The sequence below is a fragment of the Drosophila serrata genome, unplaced genomic scaffold (assembly GCF_035046125.1).
Source record: "Drosophila serrata isolate PLE 108 unplaced genomic scaffold, ASM3504612v1 contig_276, whole genome shotgun sequence".
NCBI lineage: Eukaryota > Metazoa > Arthropoda > Insecta > Diptera > Drosophilidae > Drosophila > Drosophila serrata.
In genome coordinates this window covers 11712410-11733775 of record NW_028257174.1, presented here as the reverse complement: position 1 = coordinate 11733775, position 21366 = coordinate 11712410, and the positions used below count along the sequence as shown (strand labels likewise).

The following is a 21366-nucleotide window of genomic DNA, read 5'->3' as shown; positions in this document are numbered from 1 at the left end:
TACCTTAAAGTCCCTTCAGTTGTATATCAACAATTTTTGTTTTTTATTTTTTTGTGCCTTGATGATGTCGAGGCTGGCGCCTGCACAAGGTTTGCATAATCTCCATCAACGTCAATTACCCAAACCAGAGGGGCACATCCTTCGGTGAAGGGGGCGTGGCAATGGAAATGTTGGCATAACCCACACGCAGAATTGGCATTTGAAAGCGTACCAACAGCTTATGGAGAGAGAAAGAGAGAGAGAGAGCTGGCACCGTTGGCGGTAAGCGGCTTAAATCAGTTTTGCCGCAGCTCAAAAGTCAGAATGAAACAAAAAAAACCAGACTATGTATAAATAGACAACAAAATGTGGCCAAAAGTGAGCAACAAATGGCAGTTGAATAAAGTTAACCCTTTTGGCTTGACAAGGATTCATTTGTTTTTTTTTAGAGATTTTTAAATATATTTTTATGGAATATTTTAGTATTTGTAAATAAATAAACTTGTTTAATAATTAATCATCATCTTTAAACTATTAACTGATATAAATATTAAAGTTTTTCAAAGAATTATGATCCCAAAAATCTTCAAATCCTTTCTCAAGTCTTAGCCAGGAAAGTAACCCTACAAAAAGGGTTAAAAGGTGTGTGTGTGTGTGTGTGTATTCCCTAACGAATTGAGCAATCGGCGCCTAGACAGTCCAGAGACAAAGGCCAGCTGCTGGACGTCATCAACGCCAACCAGAGCCACATCCAGAACTCATCATCATCATCATCATCATCATGAGGTGGACTGAAGCCGGGACTCGGAGAACAATTTAAAATGTGAAACACGTCTAATCCTTTGAGAGCTGTCACAGTAAATGCGAGTGTCCTCGTTCTCCGCACCTCCACTGGCGGCCACTGGTCAGACATTTATGAAAAATGATTATAAATGCACAAAGCATGCGGTCCAGACAAGGAGCGGTAGAGGGTGCAGAGTCCTGGCTGGAGGAGTCCTGTTCCTGGCCCAGCACCTGCACAAAAGTATGCTATAGAAAATGGCAAAAATGAAGCCTCAGGATACTGAGAGAGCAGAAAGTGCCAGGAAAATCGAGAAAATAAATAAATACAGATTATTTTATGGAAGAATAAATGCCTTTACCTGTATTTAGGTAGGGCCGCTTGGTTTAAGGATAAAGGATGCTAGTTTTTGACAGCTAATAACACTCTCCCTGCTGGTGAACTCTGAACTCTGGAGCTTTCTTAAATCCCACTCACAGCAAAAGGTGACGAAGCGCACTGCTGGGCCAGAGTCCAGACACCGCAGACCGCAAACTGCAAGCGCTGCTAATGAGTGGCCAGCCAAAGGATGAGGATGCAGGTGATCCTGGTACTCCTCCTCCTCCTCGTCCTTCTCCAACACTAATTGAAACAATGCCGGACACCTTGCTGAAGCCGGAGCAGTAGCTATAAGCCACCAAAAGTGGAGGAGCAAAGTGGCCATCGGCAGTCGACGGGAGTCGACTCATTTGATGAGCTCCCCCGGACTTGGTCCTAGCACCCAATCCCTGTGATTCCCACCGCCAGTTGCCATTCAAATGAAGGCAACGTCAGCTGGCGGCAAGTGTTTGCCAAAGCAATGAAATGGCCAGCAGACAGAAGGCAGTGCACAAAGAGGGCCAAAAAGAGGGGTCAAAAGAAAGTACACTGAACCAAAACAGATCACAAATAACGCATAAAGACTTGACTATAAAGCACAGCTACTAAACACTAGACAAGAAATATTTACCCATAATAATAAATACAAAAGAAACCCTAGGAAAGACTCCTTTCAAAGGACCCCTCCATGAGAAATACTTTTCCAGCTCTTCCTAAGATTTTCCACCTAGTTTCCCTTAAGTGATTTTCCGGTGTACAATATCTGCAACGCGGGCAAATGACTTTAAGTGCAACGATTGGCAGAAGGAGCAACTGATTAAGCTCAAGGATTTTGTCTCTGCTCGCTGTAAATGGACTCTCCCTCTTCGTGGCAGGTGCGGCTGAGCGAGTAGGAAATCTTAAATCAATTAGCTGATGGTTTGCCCTTAGACAGAGCTTAATTTGCAAAGGACTTGCATAACCCGATAATGCAATGAAAGCGGATGTCCTTGGTCGAGTAAACTTGAATCTTAAACCTTAAGTTAAATGGCTATATGGAGGTTATATATACAGGTTCTTGATATTCTTTCAATGCTAACCAATTCATATTTATATTTCCCCATTCCATTCTCCAGGACCTGCTCTTCTTTTGCCAGCTAAGCTGGCATAATCTGTTTATCCAAGCCACGACTTGCGTTTTACTGTGATTTCCCATTGATTCCTTTTTTGATTCCAGGACATTCCTGTGGGCTTAACGTTGAGAGTTTTCCCCGGAGGGAGGGGAATAAAAAGTGCAAAAATATGAAATCAGAGACTGATTTGCGAACGAGTGATTCGTGTTGGCAGCGCGGTGGGATGGATTAGCTTGTTGACAAGTTATTTCGAGCTTTTCCCCCTGACTTTCCCCCACCCCCCTCTTCGCTTTTCCCGCACTTTCCCCTGGAGTTGGCCAAGTTCGGATTGTAATTTGTGCTTAGCCGGATTATGCGGTCCATGCGGTTGGCGCTTGTTTCCGGCGGTTTTCGCTTTAGCATAAATAATTTATCATGCACAAATTAGCGTTGAGGATTCCGGCTTTATGTTATGTCCCTGCCACAACCACACACACACACACACCGATGACTGATGGCTGACACATTAGTCCGTCTCTGAACCCGTCCCGTCCTTGGCCAGGACACCCTTCTTCCTCCTCCTTCCTCCTTCTCCTCCCGCGACGTTGACAAACTTTCCTGTTTACTCTCGCCGCCACGTTTTTTGTGAACCAAAAAAATAATTTTGGTCAACCGCAACAATTTTTCGGCAGGAACGTGACAGAAAAAAGGACCTCGCCAGCGCACAAAAAAAAGGGGATAAATTATGAAGCAACCAAGAGTTGTCGGTGCACAACTTGGCCCAGAAGCCCAGCACTCACATGGAGAAAAAGTGGCCAAAAAACTCCAATTGGAGGCGAAGAGAAATATATAAATTAATATATATATAATTAATATTTTATTAAGAAATTATATAGATTTTTCTTGCCTTAACTTGACTCTCCGCATTTTAAAACCCCGCAAATTAGTTTCCTTTAATCGTTGCCTTAGTAATGGTTAATTTTCTAGCAACTTTAGCTCTTGACCAACTTGGTAAAAGCCAACTCCTTGACTTTGGCTTTCGACTAATTGAGTGGCCACTTGGCAGACATTGCGGGAAGAGAATGTAATTACTAGAATTTTCTCTCTGTGTGGCCACAAGTTCGCCGGGCATGGCAACAACATCAGGCACGAGGACCCAGCAATGTCGTGGGGAAACGCTTGAAATGTCCTGGCCAGAACGGGCTCCCCTCTCTCTCTCTCTCTCTCTCGTCCTTTTCTGGCTTCTAGGATCCTTCTATCCTCAGTGCTTCGAGCTACGGGCTCCTCCTTCGTCCTGCTGCTGCTTCTGCTCCTGCTCCTGTTTGTCGTGCACTTCTAATGTAATCAACATCTTGTAGTTTTAATTGCATTTAGCGTTGCGAGCGGCGCCTAATTCGATTGTAACGGTCAGCTAACAGCCCTTTCGGCGCTTTCCCCCTCTTTCCCCCCTTCAAGTTAGCTCCCAGTTAACCCCTGGCACACCCCCTTTTTTCCCAACCCAACTCCCACTTTTCCTCCCACATTTCTAACCGTTGGCAGTCGCCATCGCTTGTAGCACTTAATGAGTCTTGAAGGTAATTGGCCAGTTTTAATGGCCAAGAGTTGACTTCGACGTGGAATTCTTTGGCAGCTTCCTGGCACAGCTTCCTTCCTTCCTTCCATTACCGCCTTCGATCCGGATTGGGATCCACTGCTAATAATGACCAAGCTAATTATAAAATCAAGCAGCAACAACTACAAAAAATATACCCTTAAAACCCAAGTGGATTTCTTGGCTTATTTAAAGCTTTCTTAACTTTTATATATTTTTTAACTTTCCTCCACTTTTAGTATTTATTATTATTATACTTATTTATTTACAAAAGTAACCACAACATTGGTAATTTTGTTTGGCAGTAAAGGAAAAGTTTCCTAAAGGTACAATAGTTTCCGAATTATTTGAAATTACCCAAGATTATTGAAAGCATTCGTTCTGTATGAAAGTCCAGGAAAAAATGGGGCGGATAGAGTGGGTGGTGAGAGTGGGCGGTAAGAGTGGGCGGTGAAAGTAGGCGGAAAATGTGGAAAAACAAGGCGGGGGTCGGGGGGAAAGATGGGGCCAAGACACGACGCATATTGCACAAGACAGGAGACAAAGCGCGCAAACAAACAGACAGCCAACAGACAGCCAGACTCACTGAGAAAGACTGCGAGAGAATGAGGAGAAAGAAGAGACAGAGGAGAAAGAAGAGACAGAGGAGAAAGAAGAGACAGAGGAGAAAGAAGAGACTGAGAAGATTAAGGAGACAGAGGAGGCTGAAGAGAATGGGGAGACTTCAGAGACTGAGAATGAGAAGACTTCGGAGACTGGAAGAGACTGACAAAGAGACACGACAAGAGAGAGAGAATCAGGGCAACGGGAAGGTCGAGAGACGAAGAGAGACACAGCAATAGATACTCGAATAAAAAAAAAACTTTTTCAATATGAGCCAAGCCGGCAGCTAAGCAAGAGAGGGGGCCAAGAGGGGGGCATTGGTGAGTGTGCGTTGTAAGTGCTCCTTTTGGTACAGTGGTACAAAAACAACAATATACCATATAAACATGCCAAAATCAGGGATTAAGTAAAAATTCTCAGTTAGCTTGAACTTAAAAGAAAAGAAAACAAAACAAGCTCGAATACCAATCTTAACTTAACTTAAATTACACATTATTTGTATAGAAATTTTTTACAATATTTTTACGACTATATTTTTTCGGCAAATCAAAATTTTAGAAACTCATAGCTAAGCCAAAAATTCATTAATATTAATTCGGGAAGCTGTTCTGTGCTAGTTTTTAACAGCTTAACAAATCTGCATACTGAGTTTACTTATTTAATAAATTCAAAATTTTGATCAATTTTAAACATTTTTAATAATGTAACCCCTTATAAAATTTTGAAAAAATTTTAAAATTTTTGAATTTTTTCGGACACGGCTAAATCGACTCGGCTGTTGATGCTGATCAAGAATATATATGATTTATAGGGTCGAAAATGACTGCTTCATATCGTTAAAAGCTTTTGATTAAAATAATATTATATTTTGTATATCAAAATAATCATACCCTGCAAAGGGTACAATAAATAGATATGGTAGCAGAAATAGATAATTATACAAGTCAGGTTTCATTCAATTTTGCTGTAATTGTATTTACAAATTGCCCAGAAAAAAAGGTAAACAAATGCAGCTTTTCAACTGTTAAAATTGCTGAAAAACAACAACAAAATGTAAACAAATGCAGCTTTTCAACTGTCAAAATTAGCAGCCACAAGAGTGGATCACATTCTCCCCGCTCTTAAATTCCACTTTACAGAAACTGATAACTGATAAGAAATTTATATTAAGGGACAAGAGACGGAGGGAAGGCATAAATAGATAAAGATAATAGAAAAGAGATAATACTTTTGTTTCACTCACCCATTCACTATTTGTTGTTGCTGCAGATATAATTATAATCTTCAGGTTTTGCACACTTTAACACATTGTCTTTGCCAACAACAACATTAATTAATCAAAAGTTACGCACTGATGTTGGCTTTGTTAAATAAAAAAAAAACGCGACCGGTGCCAGGCCTCCGTTGTAGAACTTACTTGCTAACACTTTTCACTTTTTAGTATATTTTATACTATTTTTTCACTTTCACATAAAAAAAAGGTGACAACAGAGGCCTGGCTTACGTTTCGAAACTGTTTTAAGATTTGTCCCTTTTTCACTAAAACTTTTCACATAACTTCACTAGTTCTTCACTAACCTTTAAGTTCACTTGAACTTTTGACACCTGCATTGGTTATTGCGTAGTAAGTTTTTTCGATTTCAGTTTCTGTGATAATGGAAGGCGAGAGAGGGAATAATCAGCTGATGAATGTAAGCTGGACACTTCCAAAAAGCTTTCATTATCGATTTAAACCTGGAAATACAATACAATAAGCTGAGATTAGAACTTATATTTTCAAAGTTGGTCTTAGAAAAATATAAATAATAAATAAATCTTGAATAAGTATGAAAGTATATCAAAAGGTAATGCAACTATTATTATATTTTATTAATTTTCCTATCAATTCTAAGGTAGGCACTTGATATAGTTCTCTGATTAAGCCCATTCCGACTTATAAAGTAGTGAAAATACTTAAAAAGCCTCTTGCAAAGTTTCAAAGTTTTCAAGTTTAAAATGAATGTAAGGTTAAGCCCCAAAGAAACTAAGTTTGGTAGGCCGAAGTGTGCATACCCTTCCCTTGTGCAATTAGACCGAAAAGCCGAATTTCGATTGATCATAACTAAGCCAAAAATGCATTTATTTTAATTCGGAAAGCTTTTCTATGCTTGTTTTTATTGGGGTAAAAAATCTGCATACCATATTAACAGATTTTAAAAATTCAAAATTTTTGCAATTTTTTTTGTAAATTTTAACGATGTAACCTCTTATAAAATGTTGAAAAAATTTTAAAAATTTATTTTTCCCCGGACATGCCTAGATCAACTCGGCTGATTGTGCTGATCAAGAATATATATGATTTATGGGGTCGGAAATGCCTCCTTCGTCTTATTTTAAGCTTCTGACTGAAATTAGAATACCCTTACAAGGGTATAAAAATGGGTCTACAGAGATTTAACCAATATAAAAATATTTAAATAATTTATACAATATATATAATATATATATATATAATTTTTCTAAAGTCCCATTTTAATATTTTTGCTGTTATTTTCATCATTATTTGCCCCACTGTCTTTATCCTCTTGCCCCGTCCTTCTCGTCCTCGGTGACAACAAGGAGACACAGGGAGACACATATTTATTTTCTTGTTCCATTTAAAAACTTTATTTATTGACGCTGATAGGAATCTAGTCATCTATCTGTGCGTTTTAGTTGCAACGCCCCCTCTCCACCTTCTTTCCATATCATTTTGTGGCGCTGTGCGGGTTGTGCCTTTGCATGTTTGCAATTTTGGGGCAATAAAATCAAGATACAACTACGGAAAAGACAAACAAACGGCCAAGATAAACACTGGCCGAAAAAGCGACCACAAAGGTCCAAAAGGTGAGGGGGTGGTGGGATAGGGGGAGCAATCGAGTGATCAAACGGGTTGCAGGCGTGTGAATCCCCCAAAATCCTCGATGGGGATGAGGAAGGAGGAAGGACTGGACGGTCATTGATGTCGCCAATAAAGTGAAAGAGTGTCCAAACACAAATAAATGCGACAAACAAATACAATTGCACTGCAACAAAATAATACTTGTTAAAAATAAAAATAAAGGAATAAAAAAATTATTTTGCTATCAAGACATGTTTTCTGGTGGGAAATCTATTTTTTATCACTTTAAACAGGGGAAATTTATATTTTTAAATTATTTTTTTACCTGTTAAACACACTCTTGGCGGGATTTGGAGTACAGACAATGGAGTTGAACCGGCTGGAGAGGATTCAGAGCCGTCATAATCTAAAAATCTTGCCGCCGGCCGGCCTGGCGAACCAACAAACAAGCAAACAAACAAACAGAACCGACAAACAGACAGATAGACAGACAGAAAGCGGTCTAAAGCTCGTTTTGGTAGTACAAATGACAAAAGGACTGGCCGGACTTCGATCCCAGCCCATCCACCGAATACGACAATGCAATTTTCATTACGCACTTGCCAATATTAAGCCAAAGTTTGGCACTGTCTGGCCGCCCACACACACAACACACACACTACACACACATCCAGGAAAAACAAACAAACATTGAGCGGGACAAACACAAAAGAAACACTAAGCCAAAAATATGCACAAGTTCTTTGAGGGAACTTTATTTATATTTTTCGAATATATTTATTCTCATAAATATATATATTTTCATATATATTATAATTTGGTCTCCAAGTTCTTCTTAATCCCTTCTTTAATTAGCGGCTTAGTTTATTTATATATTTTTCACAGTGCCTGCCCTCTCATACACACACACACACACACACACACCTCGTCCTCTTGTTGCGGTCGTGGGCTTTGCGGTTGTTGCTGCCACGCCTACTGCCAAGGTAATAAAGCAAAAGTTCTGATCCCCTGCCAGTCTCCTCCTACTCCTACCAAGTATCCCAGCATCCAAGCATCCAAGCCCCAATCCCGGCAAGGAGCCGATAAGCCGCACGACCAGAAGCAGCTTTTGGGGGCGGAGATGGAAGTGGGATATGGGGACATGGAGATGGAAGCGGAGCGGAAGTGGAAGCCGCATCAACAAAGGAAGCGGAAATGAGCCGGCCAGCTGTCTTTCCTCGGATATGTGTGTGCGTGTGTGTGGGCGGCATATTTGTACAGTCAACCACACAAAAGGAGACAACCAAACGGGCAGACATCTCTAATCACTGGCTTCAATTAAAGTTAATTACTTTGATCGATATAAATAATTGCAAGATATTAATCGATTTTAGCTTTGGATAAATAAACTAAACAAATAAATCGATGGGAAAACAAAATGTTGATTATTTTAGATGCCTGTCAATATTTTAAATAAATTTGAGGAAGTTTTTAGTTAGATTTATATAGATAATATATCGATATATCATTCATATCATCATTCTTCCTGAGACCTAAGACCCATTGTTAGGGGACTGCGTTTACATATATATAAGTATCAATGAACATTAAGTAACTATGATTAGTAAATAACAATGATCAGTAAGTCCCTATAACCAGTAATTAACTATAATCAGTTACTAACTTTGAACACTAATAAACAATGACTTGCAACTTTGTAACACAACACGTTTCTGAGGCGTGGCCGGCAGCAGTCACTTCGTTCCGGGGATGTTAGAACAAGTTGGGAATCATAAGTACAGATGTGCGAGATTTGTTTTGGAACAAAGAGCAAGCTATTCGAATGAAACTATGGAGTTATTCTTCTATATAATTTTACTAGTATATAAGTCGGAGCATGGGGAATCGGTGCACTATATATATATATATATATATATATATAACGAACGGAAAATTTGAAAAATAAATATTATAACTTTTCCAGTTTTCAACAGATTTTTACCAAACTTGATATATAAACATTATTTATTAATCTAGAAGTTTGTGTAAAATTTAATGAAAATTGGACTATTATATCATAAAGCTGCAATGCAAACAATCGTTAAAAATAGAGGAAAATGGAAAACGGTGAATGGAAGGAAAGCAGGCATTACTTTATTGGTTTTTAACATAAATATATATAATTTATATTGTATTAATATTGTATTCTTTATAGTATTAGGTTTAAATTATCTATATTTGGTCCTTGGTTATCGATAATAGCTTCGTACTTGCACAATTTGTTCTTGGAATTCACCTCGTGAGAAAACCGACAATCAAGCCAGATTCACATGTGGTTTCGACCAATAACCACACACACATGACCCACTCCCAAATCCCTCCCAATACCCACTCCTCCTCCCTCATCACACCTTCCTTTCCCTCTACAGCTAATTATATGCGCCTCCAAAAGCCCAAAACAAACAAATCGCGTGGCCGGCGATTATGGAACCACAGACGGCCACAGAAAGTGGAACTCTTATCAGCAAGGTGCAGGCAGTGAATGCAGAAAATGCTGGAGTAGAGGCGCCTCTAACCACAGAAAAAAAAGAGGGGGATGTGGGGGCTGTGGGGGCGGGAGCCAGAGGCCGGGCTTTAATGAAGCCATCGGCCAGCGGATCGACATCGGCCATCGCCATCCACTCGTCGTAATTACGCGCCCCTCTTCGAAAATTGATGATTTTCATTAACGACAACTTAATAACTTGGCCAACGCCAAGAACGAGAGTTGAGTTTTGAGGCGGAGTTGGGGATTGGGAGTGGGATTTCGAACCGGGCCAAGACGAGAGCGGTCGTCTTCATTATCGATAGCCATCGAAGGCAAACATAAACACACAGAGAGCAAAGAGAAATATAGAAGCGGAATAAGCAACCCAGAAAAGAGAGAAAAAAATAAAGAAGGAACGCCCCGACATAATCAAGACCTTGTCCCACAGTTTAAGTACTATATAACCTATATATCAGTTTAAAAATCCATTTAATTCGATTAGTCCCCCACAAATACTATTCGATTGTAATCAAAGTTCAGCAAAAGTTGCATTAAATCGCAAAGATCATAGCTACTGGAATTTATAGACTATTCTGGCGTAAGGTAAAGATACATCTATATACGTTATGCTGATTCCAGAAAATATTAAGCTAATTATATTATCCAACCAAAGCAATAAACTTTAGGTATTTATTAAGTAACCTAACAGAAGGTAGAGCGAGTTTATGCAGTTTCGCAAAAGGGTCTATTTATTTAATCAATAATTAAAACTAGTCAGCATATATCAAGTCATAAAGAAAATTCTAGTCTCACTCTCATATATTTCCAAAATCCTTAATTTTTACACTCAAATTGAGGCAATAAATTAGTTTCTATGAGTTTACCAGGTACTATATAGCCATAAAACGATGTTGTAGAATTTATAGGATGGGTTCGCATAAAGCATAGTTACAAAAAGTATAAATCGAGTGGGATTTATGCTGGAGAAGGGGAAATATAGTTTCTACCGTTGCCACTGAAAGTTGCAAGTCTTGCACTTTTTTGCATTCTGAGCTCCCAACTTCGAATTAACCCATTTTTTTGCTTTTCAACTATGTCAGCTTTTAATACCCTTGTAGGGTTATAACTTTTCAAGTTTTTAACATATTTTTATTTAATTTGATTCAAAGCTATCTTTTATTATTATATTATATTCAATTACAATATAAATTTTATGAAAATCTGAATACTAAATAATAAAACTGCGAGAAAAACGGTTGTTAAATGTCGAGGATCAGTAACTATCTTTCAGCCAATGAGTAAAAATGATCAGTAAGTAGCAATGAACATTAAGAAACTATGATCAGTAAATAACTACGATCATTAAATAACTATGAGCAGTGAGAACCTATGAGCAGTAAGTATCTATAACCAGTAATTAACTATGATCTGTGAGTAACTATGGTCAATAAGTATCAATGATCATAAGTTACTATTATCAGTAAGTATATATGAACACTAATAAACAATGACTTGCAATTTTTGTAACACAACACATGTCTAAGACTTGGCTGGCAGCAGTCACTTCGTTCCGGGGAAGTTTGAACCAGTTGGGAATCATAAGTACAGATGTGCGAGATTTGTTTTGAAACAAAGAGCAAGGTTTTTTAATGAAAGTATGGAGTTATTCTTCTATATAATTTTACGAATATATAAATCGGAGCATGGCGAATCGGTGGACTATATCTATACATACATATGTATATATAGCTGACATAGGAACGATCGAAAAGTTAAGAAAAAAATTTATAACTTTTCCATTTCCAATCGGACTACTATATCATATAGCTGCTATACAAACAATCTTTAAAAATAAAGGAAAATGCAAAGCGATTAATGTAAAACTGTTAATATAAAATGTAGAGGCGAACGAAATGAAAGAGTATATAAACTTCGGTATGTCGAAGTTCGCTTCCTTTCTTGTTTATTTGTTTTTTAATTAAATGACAGTCAAGGTAGAAGCTATGGTGACATCAGCAGTTTTGCAACTAAACTTAGCAAAAAACAGGAATTTTTTTATATATATTAATGTTAATTTAAAGTTTCTCTACTGGCCGATTATTTTCAAGAAGAAGTATAGTATAAACATTGTAATAAAAACTTTTTTAATTAACCCAAATTCACATTTTAGTTGCAAATTATAAGGAAAATTATGCGTTTTCAAGTAAATATAAATATTAGCAATTACCAAGAAGCTCCACAAAGCACTGGTAAATAATTTACGACCCCACGATCCCCCTTCTCCTTTGAAAAAAAAAAACATAAACAAAAGTCATATTCGTAAATCCGAGAGTCTTGGCAACATTTCTTGATCCAACCAAATGCAAGCAACAAAGCTGCACAGCAACAGCAACACAAACACATGTTGCGAGCAGACTGCGCAACTGCGTCATATTGCAGCTTCTCTCCCACTCTCAGGTTGGCAACATGCTGCTGCTGCTGCTGCAGCATCACTCTCGGCAACATGCTGCAAGCGACGATCGCAACACAAATGTTCGCACACCGAACAAACACGAACAGTCGTTCGTGGACAGCCGACGACTTGACGTAACGACGCGATTCGCACGCGATTTAAAACTCTCCGACGCGACCCGAATCGAGCGACTTAAAACGCCTGCGCATACGGCTGCCGAAGCGCCGGATTTTCGTTACTCCTTTTTTTTCGAGTTGGTTTTCCTCTGTGTGAAAAAAAAGGGTTTAAACTTTTGAGAAAATAAACGACTTTTGGAATTTTTTGTGACCCTAAAAACAATACGTGATTCGAGTGAAAAGTTATTAAAAATCAGCAAAAGTTTTGCAGTGAAAAACTCAAGTGAAAAGGTATTGAACATTTGATGAAAATTTAACCATAATAACTATAAATATTTATAAAACTGACTAGGACTTATTAGTCTATTCTTTGGAATAATAGAAAATATTTTAATAACATATATATTTAATTTTTTAAAAGTCTTCTTATGTATTCTTTTTGTAAATTCAGTTAAAATGTTGGAAATTGTAGCTTAAAATCTTATCAATGTTTTAGTGACTCTTTTTGTGATTATTTGAAATAAATAAGTAAAAATATTGAAAGTAGCTATACAAATTTCATTAAATTTTAAATTAAACCATTGAGAATTTATATTAATAGAAACATAAATCATAGAGATTGGTGTTAAAATAAATATTTTAAAATACATATAGTTTCCATGAGAAAAATATGATCCAAGGGTATTCAAATCAACTAAAAAAGACTTAATTGCAAATTTTAAATACAATAAACCTAATAAAGTAACAATTAAATGAATTTAAATGCTATCCCCATAACCCATCAAGTGACAACATACTGAAAAGTGTTTCATTTTCCACAGTGATTAAAGGCCACAGATTAAAACCAGGCTAGAGATCCCTCACGGTAGCCAGTATGACCCACCTTTTGGCCCTGATCTGTAGCCTGGTGCTCCTGGCCAGCGTTTGGGCCATTCCCAATGATGATTTCTGCTACGACAAAGCCGGTGGTAAGCCACGTGTCTGTGTTCCGGATTTTGTGAATGCCGCCTACGATGCCCCGGTTATGGCCAGCAGTACTTGCGGATCGAAAGGACCTCAGAGATATTGTGAATTTCAGGAGCGAGAAAGGGACATGGCCTGTCACACCTGTGACCTATCCAATCCCCTAAAGAGCTTCCCATCCCGGGCACTCACGGATCTAAATAACTCCAACAATGTCACCTGCTGGCGCTCTGCTCCCGTTTCGGGCGGCAATGCCATTGGGGGTAGTGGTAATGGTGACAATGTCACCTTAACCCTCTCCCTGGGCAAGAAGTTCGAGCTGACCTATGTGACCCTACAGCTCTGTCCGCATGCTCCACGACCCGACTCCATGGTGATCTACAAGAGTTCCGACTACGGCCTCAATTGGCAGCCATTTCAGTTCTATAGCTCCCAGTGTCGTCGATACTTTGGTCGTCCTGCCCGGCAGACTGTCAGCCGGCACAATGAACACGAGGCTCGTTGCACGGATCTCACGAGGCTAGCCGGAGGAGTGCCCTCGAGGATTGCCTTTAGCACCCTGGACGGGCGACCCTCGGCTCGTGATCTTGACTCCTCGCCGGTGTTGCAGGACTTTGTGACGGCCACCGATATAAGGATTGTATTCCATCGTCTCCACTTGCCGCTGGCCGAGATGGGAGCCGGTTCGGCGGCTGAACTCCTCACCGGAGGGAAGTACAGTTTGCCGTTGGTCCATGGACCAGCGAGTAACAATAATATTGAGCTGAATCCAGGAGCGGATGCTGTGGAGGCATCTACAACAGCTGTGGGCCCCGGCGGGGGACTCCACTACGCCGTGTCAGACTTTACGGTGGGCGGACGTTGCAAGTGCAACGGCCACGCCTCCAAATGCTCACCGGATGCCAATGGACAGCTGAGCTGCGAATGCAGCCACAATACGGCGGGCAGGGATTGCGAGAGATGCAAGTTATTCCACTTTGATCGACCCTGGGCCAGGGCCACGGCAAAGGAAACCAATCAGTGCAAAGGTGAGTTAATCTCTGACTAAGTTGGAGAACTTTTACTTAATTAGTAGTGATATTTTGTCATTATTTAATTTAATAAGTATTTGCTGTGTTTAGAGGGAGTTTGTTTAGAAAATCTATATAGATTGATTTGTTTTGGAAGCTCAGTGAAACTAGAGCAACTTAGGGTAATGTTTATTTATTCCTGGAGCTATATAAACTACAATTCTACAATTCTACAGCTCTGTTTAATAGGAAACAAAAAAGGGAACTAACTGTGTGAAGACGAAGATTATATACATCGCTATATAATACTATATAATAAATATTTGCATTACTTGAACCGATATTTTTCCATATTTTTATATGACAATTTTTCCGACTAAGCAAAGATTGAAAAACGCATAACTAAGCCAAAAAATCATTAAATTGAAATCGGAAAGCGGTCCTATATTTCTTTTTACTGGGTTAAAAAATCTGCATACTCAATTCAAAATTTAAGAAATTTAAAATTTTTATCAAATTTTATAAATTTTAATGATGTAACCCCTTATAAAATTATGACAAAATTTGAAAAATTTTAATTTCTTCCAAACATGTCTAGATTGATTCAGCTGTTGATGCTGATCAAGAATATATATGGTTTTTAGGGTCGGAAATGACTTCTTGATTTTGTTTCAAGCTTCTGAGTGAAATTGAAATACCTTTAAAATAGTAAAAATATTTTAAAATCAACAAAAGTTACACCTGGTCTTTTACTTTATACTTTTAATTGAAAACTCTATATTCCATTTGAATAAGATCTAAGAAAACAGACAGATCTTTAATCTTCTATCTAAAATCTCAAAAAGATTGTTACAAAAGGCAGCCTCTTGTTGAAACATTATCCTTAGGACAAGAAAAAACTATTTAACCAAGTCAAAACTCGACCAGATTGATGCTATTATGGGGATTTTGAGGCGTGGCAATGAGTTTTCCAGCCAAATTGTTGCCAGGCTTTATGTGATTTTTTGCAAGGGCTTAACCCATGGTCAATCTATGGGAGGACTCTACCTAAAACCAGGTTTACCTGGGACTCTTACCATGTGTTGCCCAGCAAAGTTAGCTACCTGGTTACAGGAGAGTCAGCAGCACAATCCCCCAATCATAAGCCAAAGCAAAACAGGACCAATAAAGAGTATGGGAAAGGAAATTTCCCTTTTAGGCGGGAGTAACCCCCAAAGGACTCGCCGGCTGGGCCAATCTGTTGAGCAAACATATCAGGGGGCGCAAAGTTAAAATAAAGAAGTTGTAAGGAGGAGAAGCACCAGGGGGGTGGCAGATTCCAGGACAACTCCATCTGAATTCAATTTCGAGTCGGCTGTCGCGTGTGTTTGGTTTACGTCTTAACGTCATCAGTATGCTCTTTTTTTCTTTTGGATTTTTGGGTGCAGGATATGGATAAGGAGTCCTGCAACAACCTCGAAGACTGTTTGGACTGCGGATTTGGCTTAGCCATAATTGAACAACTCAATGGACACGTGTAGGGGTTTTATGAAAGTGAAACCGTTTTCACAATCAATCGACAAACTCACGGGGTCCAACCCTCGGATTTCAATGCTGCAAGGATAAGCCCTCGCAATTAACCCTCTAAAACTCGCTGAACTCGAACAACAATAAGCGCGAATTTAAGCGAAATTAATTTGATAAGCAGCGAACACAGAGAGCTATGTATATATGTTGTGTACCTTTGGAAAATATGAGGGTTTGAGGGTTGAGAGATTGCCTGTAAGGACATTGAAATGTTGTTGAAATAATTATAATTATAAATATCCTTCTCCTGCTTAGGTTGCTTTCGGTTCTTATGGATATATTACTCATATTTTATATTTTGGAAGCTTAAATTATATAGAAATTTAGATGACATCACTCAAAGTGGGCGCTGTGCTTGTTCCTGGCACTTGATGAAAGTGTCCTTCGTGGTCATCATGTGCCATAACATTGCAGTTTCTCTGCTTGTATTTTTCTGTTTTTCTTGCTCGTGTGTCCTGCGGGGGCGCAGGACCTTTTGCCATTGTTTAGTGCATAAATCACAGTCACACCAGCACACACACACACACACATACACACTCGCCTTGCACACAAAGGACAAGGGCTGGACGCTCTTATCAGGGGCAGGCACGTGTGGCAGGACAACCGCCTCTCTCTCTCCCGTATGGGTTTATTAGGGTTGCAACCCGCCTCCTTTCCGCCCATCCCCTTTGCAGGACGACGCGCATATGTTGCATGTTTATGGGCAAACGAAATTAACGTTGCCATCGCCATCGCTTTTGACGTTCAATGTGACCTCAAACAAAAAAAAACAACACCGCCAGCCGGCAATTACTGACCGCCAATGAAAGGGAAACGGAAAATCTGGGGAAAAATCGGGGAAATGTCCTCGCCAGCAAAACATTTCCGATGAGCGGCACAGAAAATGAGGAAAAGCAACCATATGTGTGCAGATTGCATTGGAATTGAAAGCATTATTCCCCGCGATTATATCTCTTATTGAACTGTGAAGCAATTCTTGCGGATTAATAAAGAGATTTGGGAATAATTATGGAAATATATATAAATTTGTATGAGGAAATATTGAGGCGAATCAAAATGCACTTTGATTACTTCCAGGATTTGCAGGATAAAAAGAAAGATTTATATTAGAACAAGATATCTAATAATATATTGCAAATAAATAGCCTTGAATGAATGCTCTTTCTATATCAATCTGATTTAAAATTATATCCATTATATATATATGTGTATATATCAAAACACAAACGGATATTTCATAACAATCATTTAAGAGAAAATCGTGATTAATGCACAAATGCCATGACATTATTTTCCACACACAAACACACACCACCGGAAGTCATCCATAAATCGCACAAAACTCCCAATTCGAAGCATAAATTTCTTGGATTTATAGCCATACGATCTATATCTATATCTGCCCCATGTAAAATATTCCCAATAAGTCAAAAAAGGCGGCCAACTTTGACCCAATCATAAGGGGAGGGAGAACTGCATGCTCTATCACACTTCCGTCAACACCTTTTGATTTGGATTTGGATTCAGATTGAAATTCATTATAGCAGCATTCAAAAAAATTAAAACGAAAACAAACAAACAAGATAGAGGAGGGAGCGAGAGAGAAACTAGAGGCTAAAATTAACATTGGGCGACGCAATAAATAAATTTAAATCCGTTTAAAACGTTTGGCAAATCAAGACATTACTCATACGCCGCGTTGTTGCCGCACCAAAAATAGTTTCACTCTTTGCGGCTGCCCCTCGAAGACTGAAATGCTTAAAGAGCTGTGATAAATGTTCCTGGGCTTAGGCAAAATGCCGAGCAAATTAGCCGGCCAATTTGTCCAAATGATACCGAATGGAAGAGATTCACGGAGGAGGAGGAGGAGGAGGTAGCCACTACTTGATGGTTATGTGTCATCCAGAGGAGACCAAGAATGTATCACAAGGTTGGGGATAGAGATAATCGAGAGAGAAATGTATAAGAAAAATATATGATAAAGAAATTATTTAAGATCAGAGTTAAATAACATCAAAGTTCCAAGCTAAAGTTCCTTGCTAACTCAACTTGAAGTTAATATTTAAAGTATTCAATAACTTCTAGATATATTAGGTACTTAAAGAGTCCTGTCTGCTCTTTATTTTCTATCAAAAATATGTATTCAATTCCTTCTAGATATTGGGTAATATTAGGTACCCACAGAGTCCTTTCTTTACTTTATTTCCTTTCCCAAAAATAAGTATTCAATTCTTTCTAGATATTAGTTGATATTAGGTACCTCAAGAGTCCTGGTCTGCTCTTTATTTCCTTTACCAAAATATGTATTCATTTCCCCTGGGTTCTAACTGCACTTTTCCTCCCATCAGAGTTTCTAGATGAGATTCCTTTTCCTGTTTCTATATATACATTTTTTTTTTGGAGCTGTCGCTTCTCCTGGTTGCGTCTTCATTGGCTAGTCCTGGACATTGATTCGAAATTGCATTGGCATGTCCTCAAGTTATTTGTCCTGAATGCTGGGGCACTGGCATTGTTCGGCTACGATTTTCGCTGCTTTTGTGTGTGGGAATGCAAAGGTCCTGCGGCTATAATTTCGCACAGCATCCTTGTGTCAGTTTTCATCAGTTACATTTCAGAGGGGAGTCCTTCTTCCTTTTTCCCTCTCCCTCTCCCTTTATTTTTATTTTTTGTTTGTGACATTCTCCCTAACTAAGCGAAAGCGAAAAGCGAAACGTGCAAAAATCCCTTCGCCTTCGCCAAGCTCCTCTGTTGTCATTTTAATTGTTGTTTACCGGGCTTGTCAAATGCGCACTTCAGTCGGTGGAAAAAATATACAAGGAAAAGGGACAGTCACGACATGGGGATACCCTATTTTAAAGAGATTATTACTACAGAGAAGTTACAATAAAGAGTCTGTTTAAACTGTCAACCTCTCATTTAAATGTTATAGTTATAATTTTAATGCTTTAAACTCTTGTTTAAAATATATACCCTAGAATTTTTAGGATCACACAAAAAAGCATATGAAATCCCCAGGTGGTGAAAGGGGGTTTTTTCGGGATTTGCTGATGGGTTTTTTGAGGGGGGTTTTGGGGCCATTCGTTATGATGACCCGGCTGTCTGTGACGAGGCTGTCATCGCCATTCGCTCTGATTTACTGGCCAACACACGCATGTCACACTCTCCCAGGACCTGGCCAGGACCTGCTGTAATGTCAGAGAAAGGGATTTAAATTTCATCAAAATTCATTTAGCCATATTTTTAATAAGCCTTTGGAAAGCATCAGCACAGAACAAATTGCAAAGTGAAAATCACTTGGCCGCTGCTTGATTCCGTTTCAGGATTTATATATGTTTATGTATATATTTTCTGAGTGCTCAAAACGCTCGGAGCCAGGACTCTCCCCTTTCTAGAGTTTGAGTCGGGTTTGGGTTTGTGTTTGGGTTCAGGATCCCGTTCTCGGGCTTGGCTTTCAAGTGATTATGATTATTTTTTATGCACATAACGCTACACATGCAACCCCGGCGGCCAAGGACCAACGTCAAAAGCAAAAGGCAACAGCCAGGACACACGGGAAACACAGGACACACAGAGACGCAGCAGCTCAAAAGCCAAAAACAAAACAAAAGCAAAAGCAAAACGGCAACGTTAAGTCAGCAGCTTTGAGGCGGATCTACAGCTGTGTCCTGCCAACGAATGGCAAATGCTCTACACAGGATATGTTGTGTATGTTTTATAAACTTTTCTAGGTTTTTCAAACATGCAAAATGGGATAGGTAATGTTATTTACCATATAAACTGCAGACATTGCTTCTCCTGGCAGCAGATGCTTCAAAAAGGTAGCAAAAAAAAAGGACCTTCTCCTCGTTTTCTATGTGTATTTGTGTGTCTGCTTGGGAATGGCCAAGGGCCAGTGAGGACGAGTCAGGACGAATGCTATGCGTTGATTTTAACTGTTATTACTTGGCAGGTGAGTTGGAGCTTGGGACCATACACATGTCCTGCGAAGGACTCCCTCTCCCTCTCTCTCTCTGGTCTCTATTTGTCTGGCCATTTGAGTTTTGTGTAAGCAGTTAATTGGATCAGGGGGCCAGGACTCTCTCCCCTCATTCGCATTCAGTTACTGAGATTCCTTTCCCTATCCTTCAGATGCCTGCATACTTCATGGCGCTGTCAGATACATTTTTAATAAGCTGTGAATGCCGCCTGGCCGCCTTGGCAAATGTCAACACAAACAGCAGTCAGGAAAAAAAAGCTAGAGGGAGGGAATCTTGCCTCTTCGTGGAATCTATTAAATCATTTTTGTTGCTAATACATTTGTACATAAACAAGGAGCAAGGAAAAGCACATGTTCTCCACTTGGGGATTTCCTTTGAATTTTGCTATTTGAATTGCGAAAAATTCCCTTCGACCTGGCAAAAGAGACGAACTATGACTTGGGGCAGCTGCCCATGCGCAACAACAACATCAATAGACACAACAGGCAACATGCAACAGGCAACAGAAAGCGCAACGAGGGATAGCTAATTAGTTTTTCAAAACAAGTCATATATTACATAACTAAGATTAAGTAGAATTGAAAGTAAATTAATGATCATATTTATGGAAAAGAGTTAAAGTAATAAAGGCATATTAAGATTAAGAGTGCTTAATAAGACTTATTTGTAGGAGTTCTTAGATCTTAGATAATAAGAAACAATCATAGTAATATCTTAAGACATTTTAAGGCCTTTAACAGACAGTTTTTCCTAGATTTTCCTTGCCTAAACAGAAGTTTCTCAGCATAAACCCATCATATTCTTGAGTAAAAACTCCAACTGACAAATATTTCCTAGAAACTAAACAAACCCCCCTCGAAGCCGGCTGCCTAATGATATGTATGGCATATCGGACAGGAGGGAAAAAAACCCCGGCAGCAGCAGAACGGCAACATAAATCAAAAATATATATACATATATATAAACTCACATGCATATATGTATATTTATGTGCAGGGCAGCCGCCAACACCTCCTTGGGCTCTATAACTTTAGCTTTTCACCTTCAGCTTCAGCTTCTTCAAGTTTCTGGTGCCGCTAAACGTAATGTAAATAAGCATTTAACAGCAGCAGCAGTTGCAGTTGCAGTTGCAGCAGCAGCAGCATCAGCAGCAACAGCAGCAGCAGCAGCAACAACCAAACTGCAGCAATAAATGGCATTACAAACAACGGGCAAATAAATCGCATTGAAGCGCAAAGGCAAAAAGGCTCAGATGAAAAACGTGGACGCCGCCAAAGAGGTGGCTGCCGCGCTTAACATTTACCATTTACCATTTACCATCTAGCATCTGCAACATGCAACAGATTTATGCAGGCAACATTGCACACGGCACATGGTGTTGCCGCAGACATGTTGACTTATGCCACAGCAGCGGACGTAGCAAACTGGCAACAACTTCTCGGCTTCCCCCAAGTTGCACGCTTCAAAACACTTGGACATGCGATTCGAGATTCGCCCATTTCGCCTTTTTATTG

General features: G+C 39.3%; 1 protein-coding gene and 1 long non-coding RNA gene across 3 annotated transcripts in view; one reads left to right on the top strand and one right to left on the bottom strand.

Moving 5' to 3' along the window:
* The window catches only part of LOC110181693 (uncharacterized), a 178825-nt gene that overhangs the window by 102962 nt on the left and 54497 nt on the right, over positions 1 to 21366 (bottom strand). Inside the window, exon 4 of the long non-coding RNA XR_015272492.1 lies at positions 5646 to 6136. This is a non-coding gene — a long non-coding RNA (uncharacterized LOC110181693). The remainder of the gene's footprint in view (positions 1 to 5645; positions 6137 to 21366) is intronic.
* NetA (Netrin-A) overlaps positions 12316 to 21366 on the top strand; it is a 50429-nt gene continuing 41378 nt past the window's right edge. Inside the window, exons 1-2 of one of the 2 annotated variants that reach the window (XM_020949867.2) lie at positions 12316 to 12627; positions 13158 to 14327. In XM_020949867.2, coding sequence (XP_020805526.2) covers positions 13211 to 14327 — 1117 coding nt within the window. In that variant the 5' untranslated portion in view covers positions 12316 to 12627; positions 13158 to 13210. The remainder of the gene's footprint in view (positions 12628 to 13157; positions 14328 to 21366) is intronic. The other variant, XM_020949868.2, reaches the window with a different exon arrangement.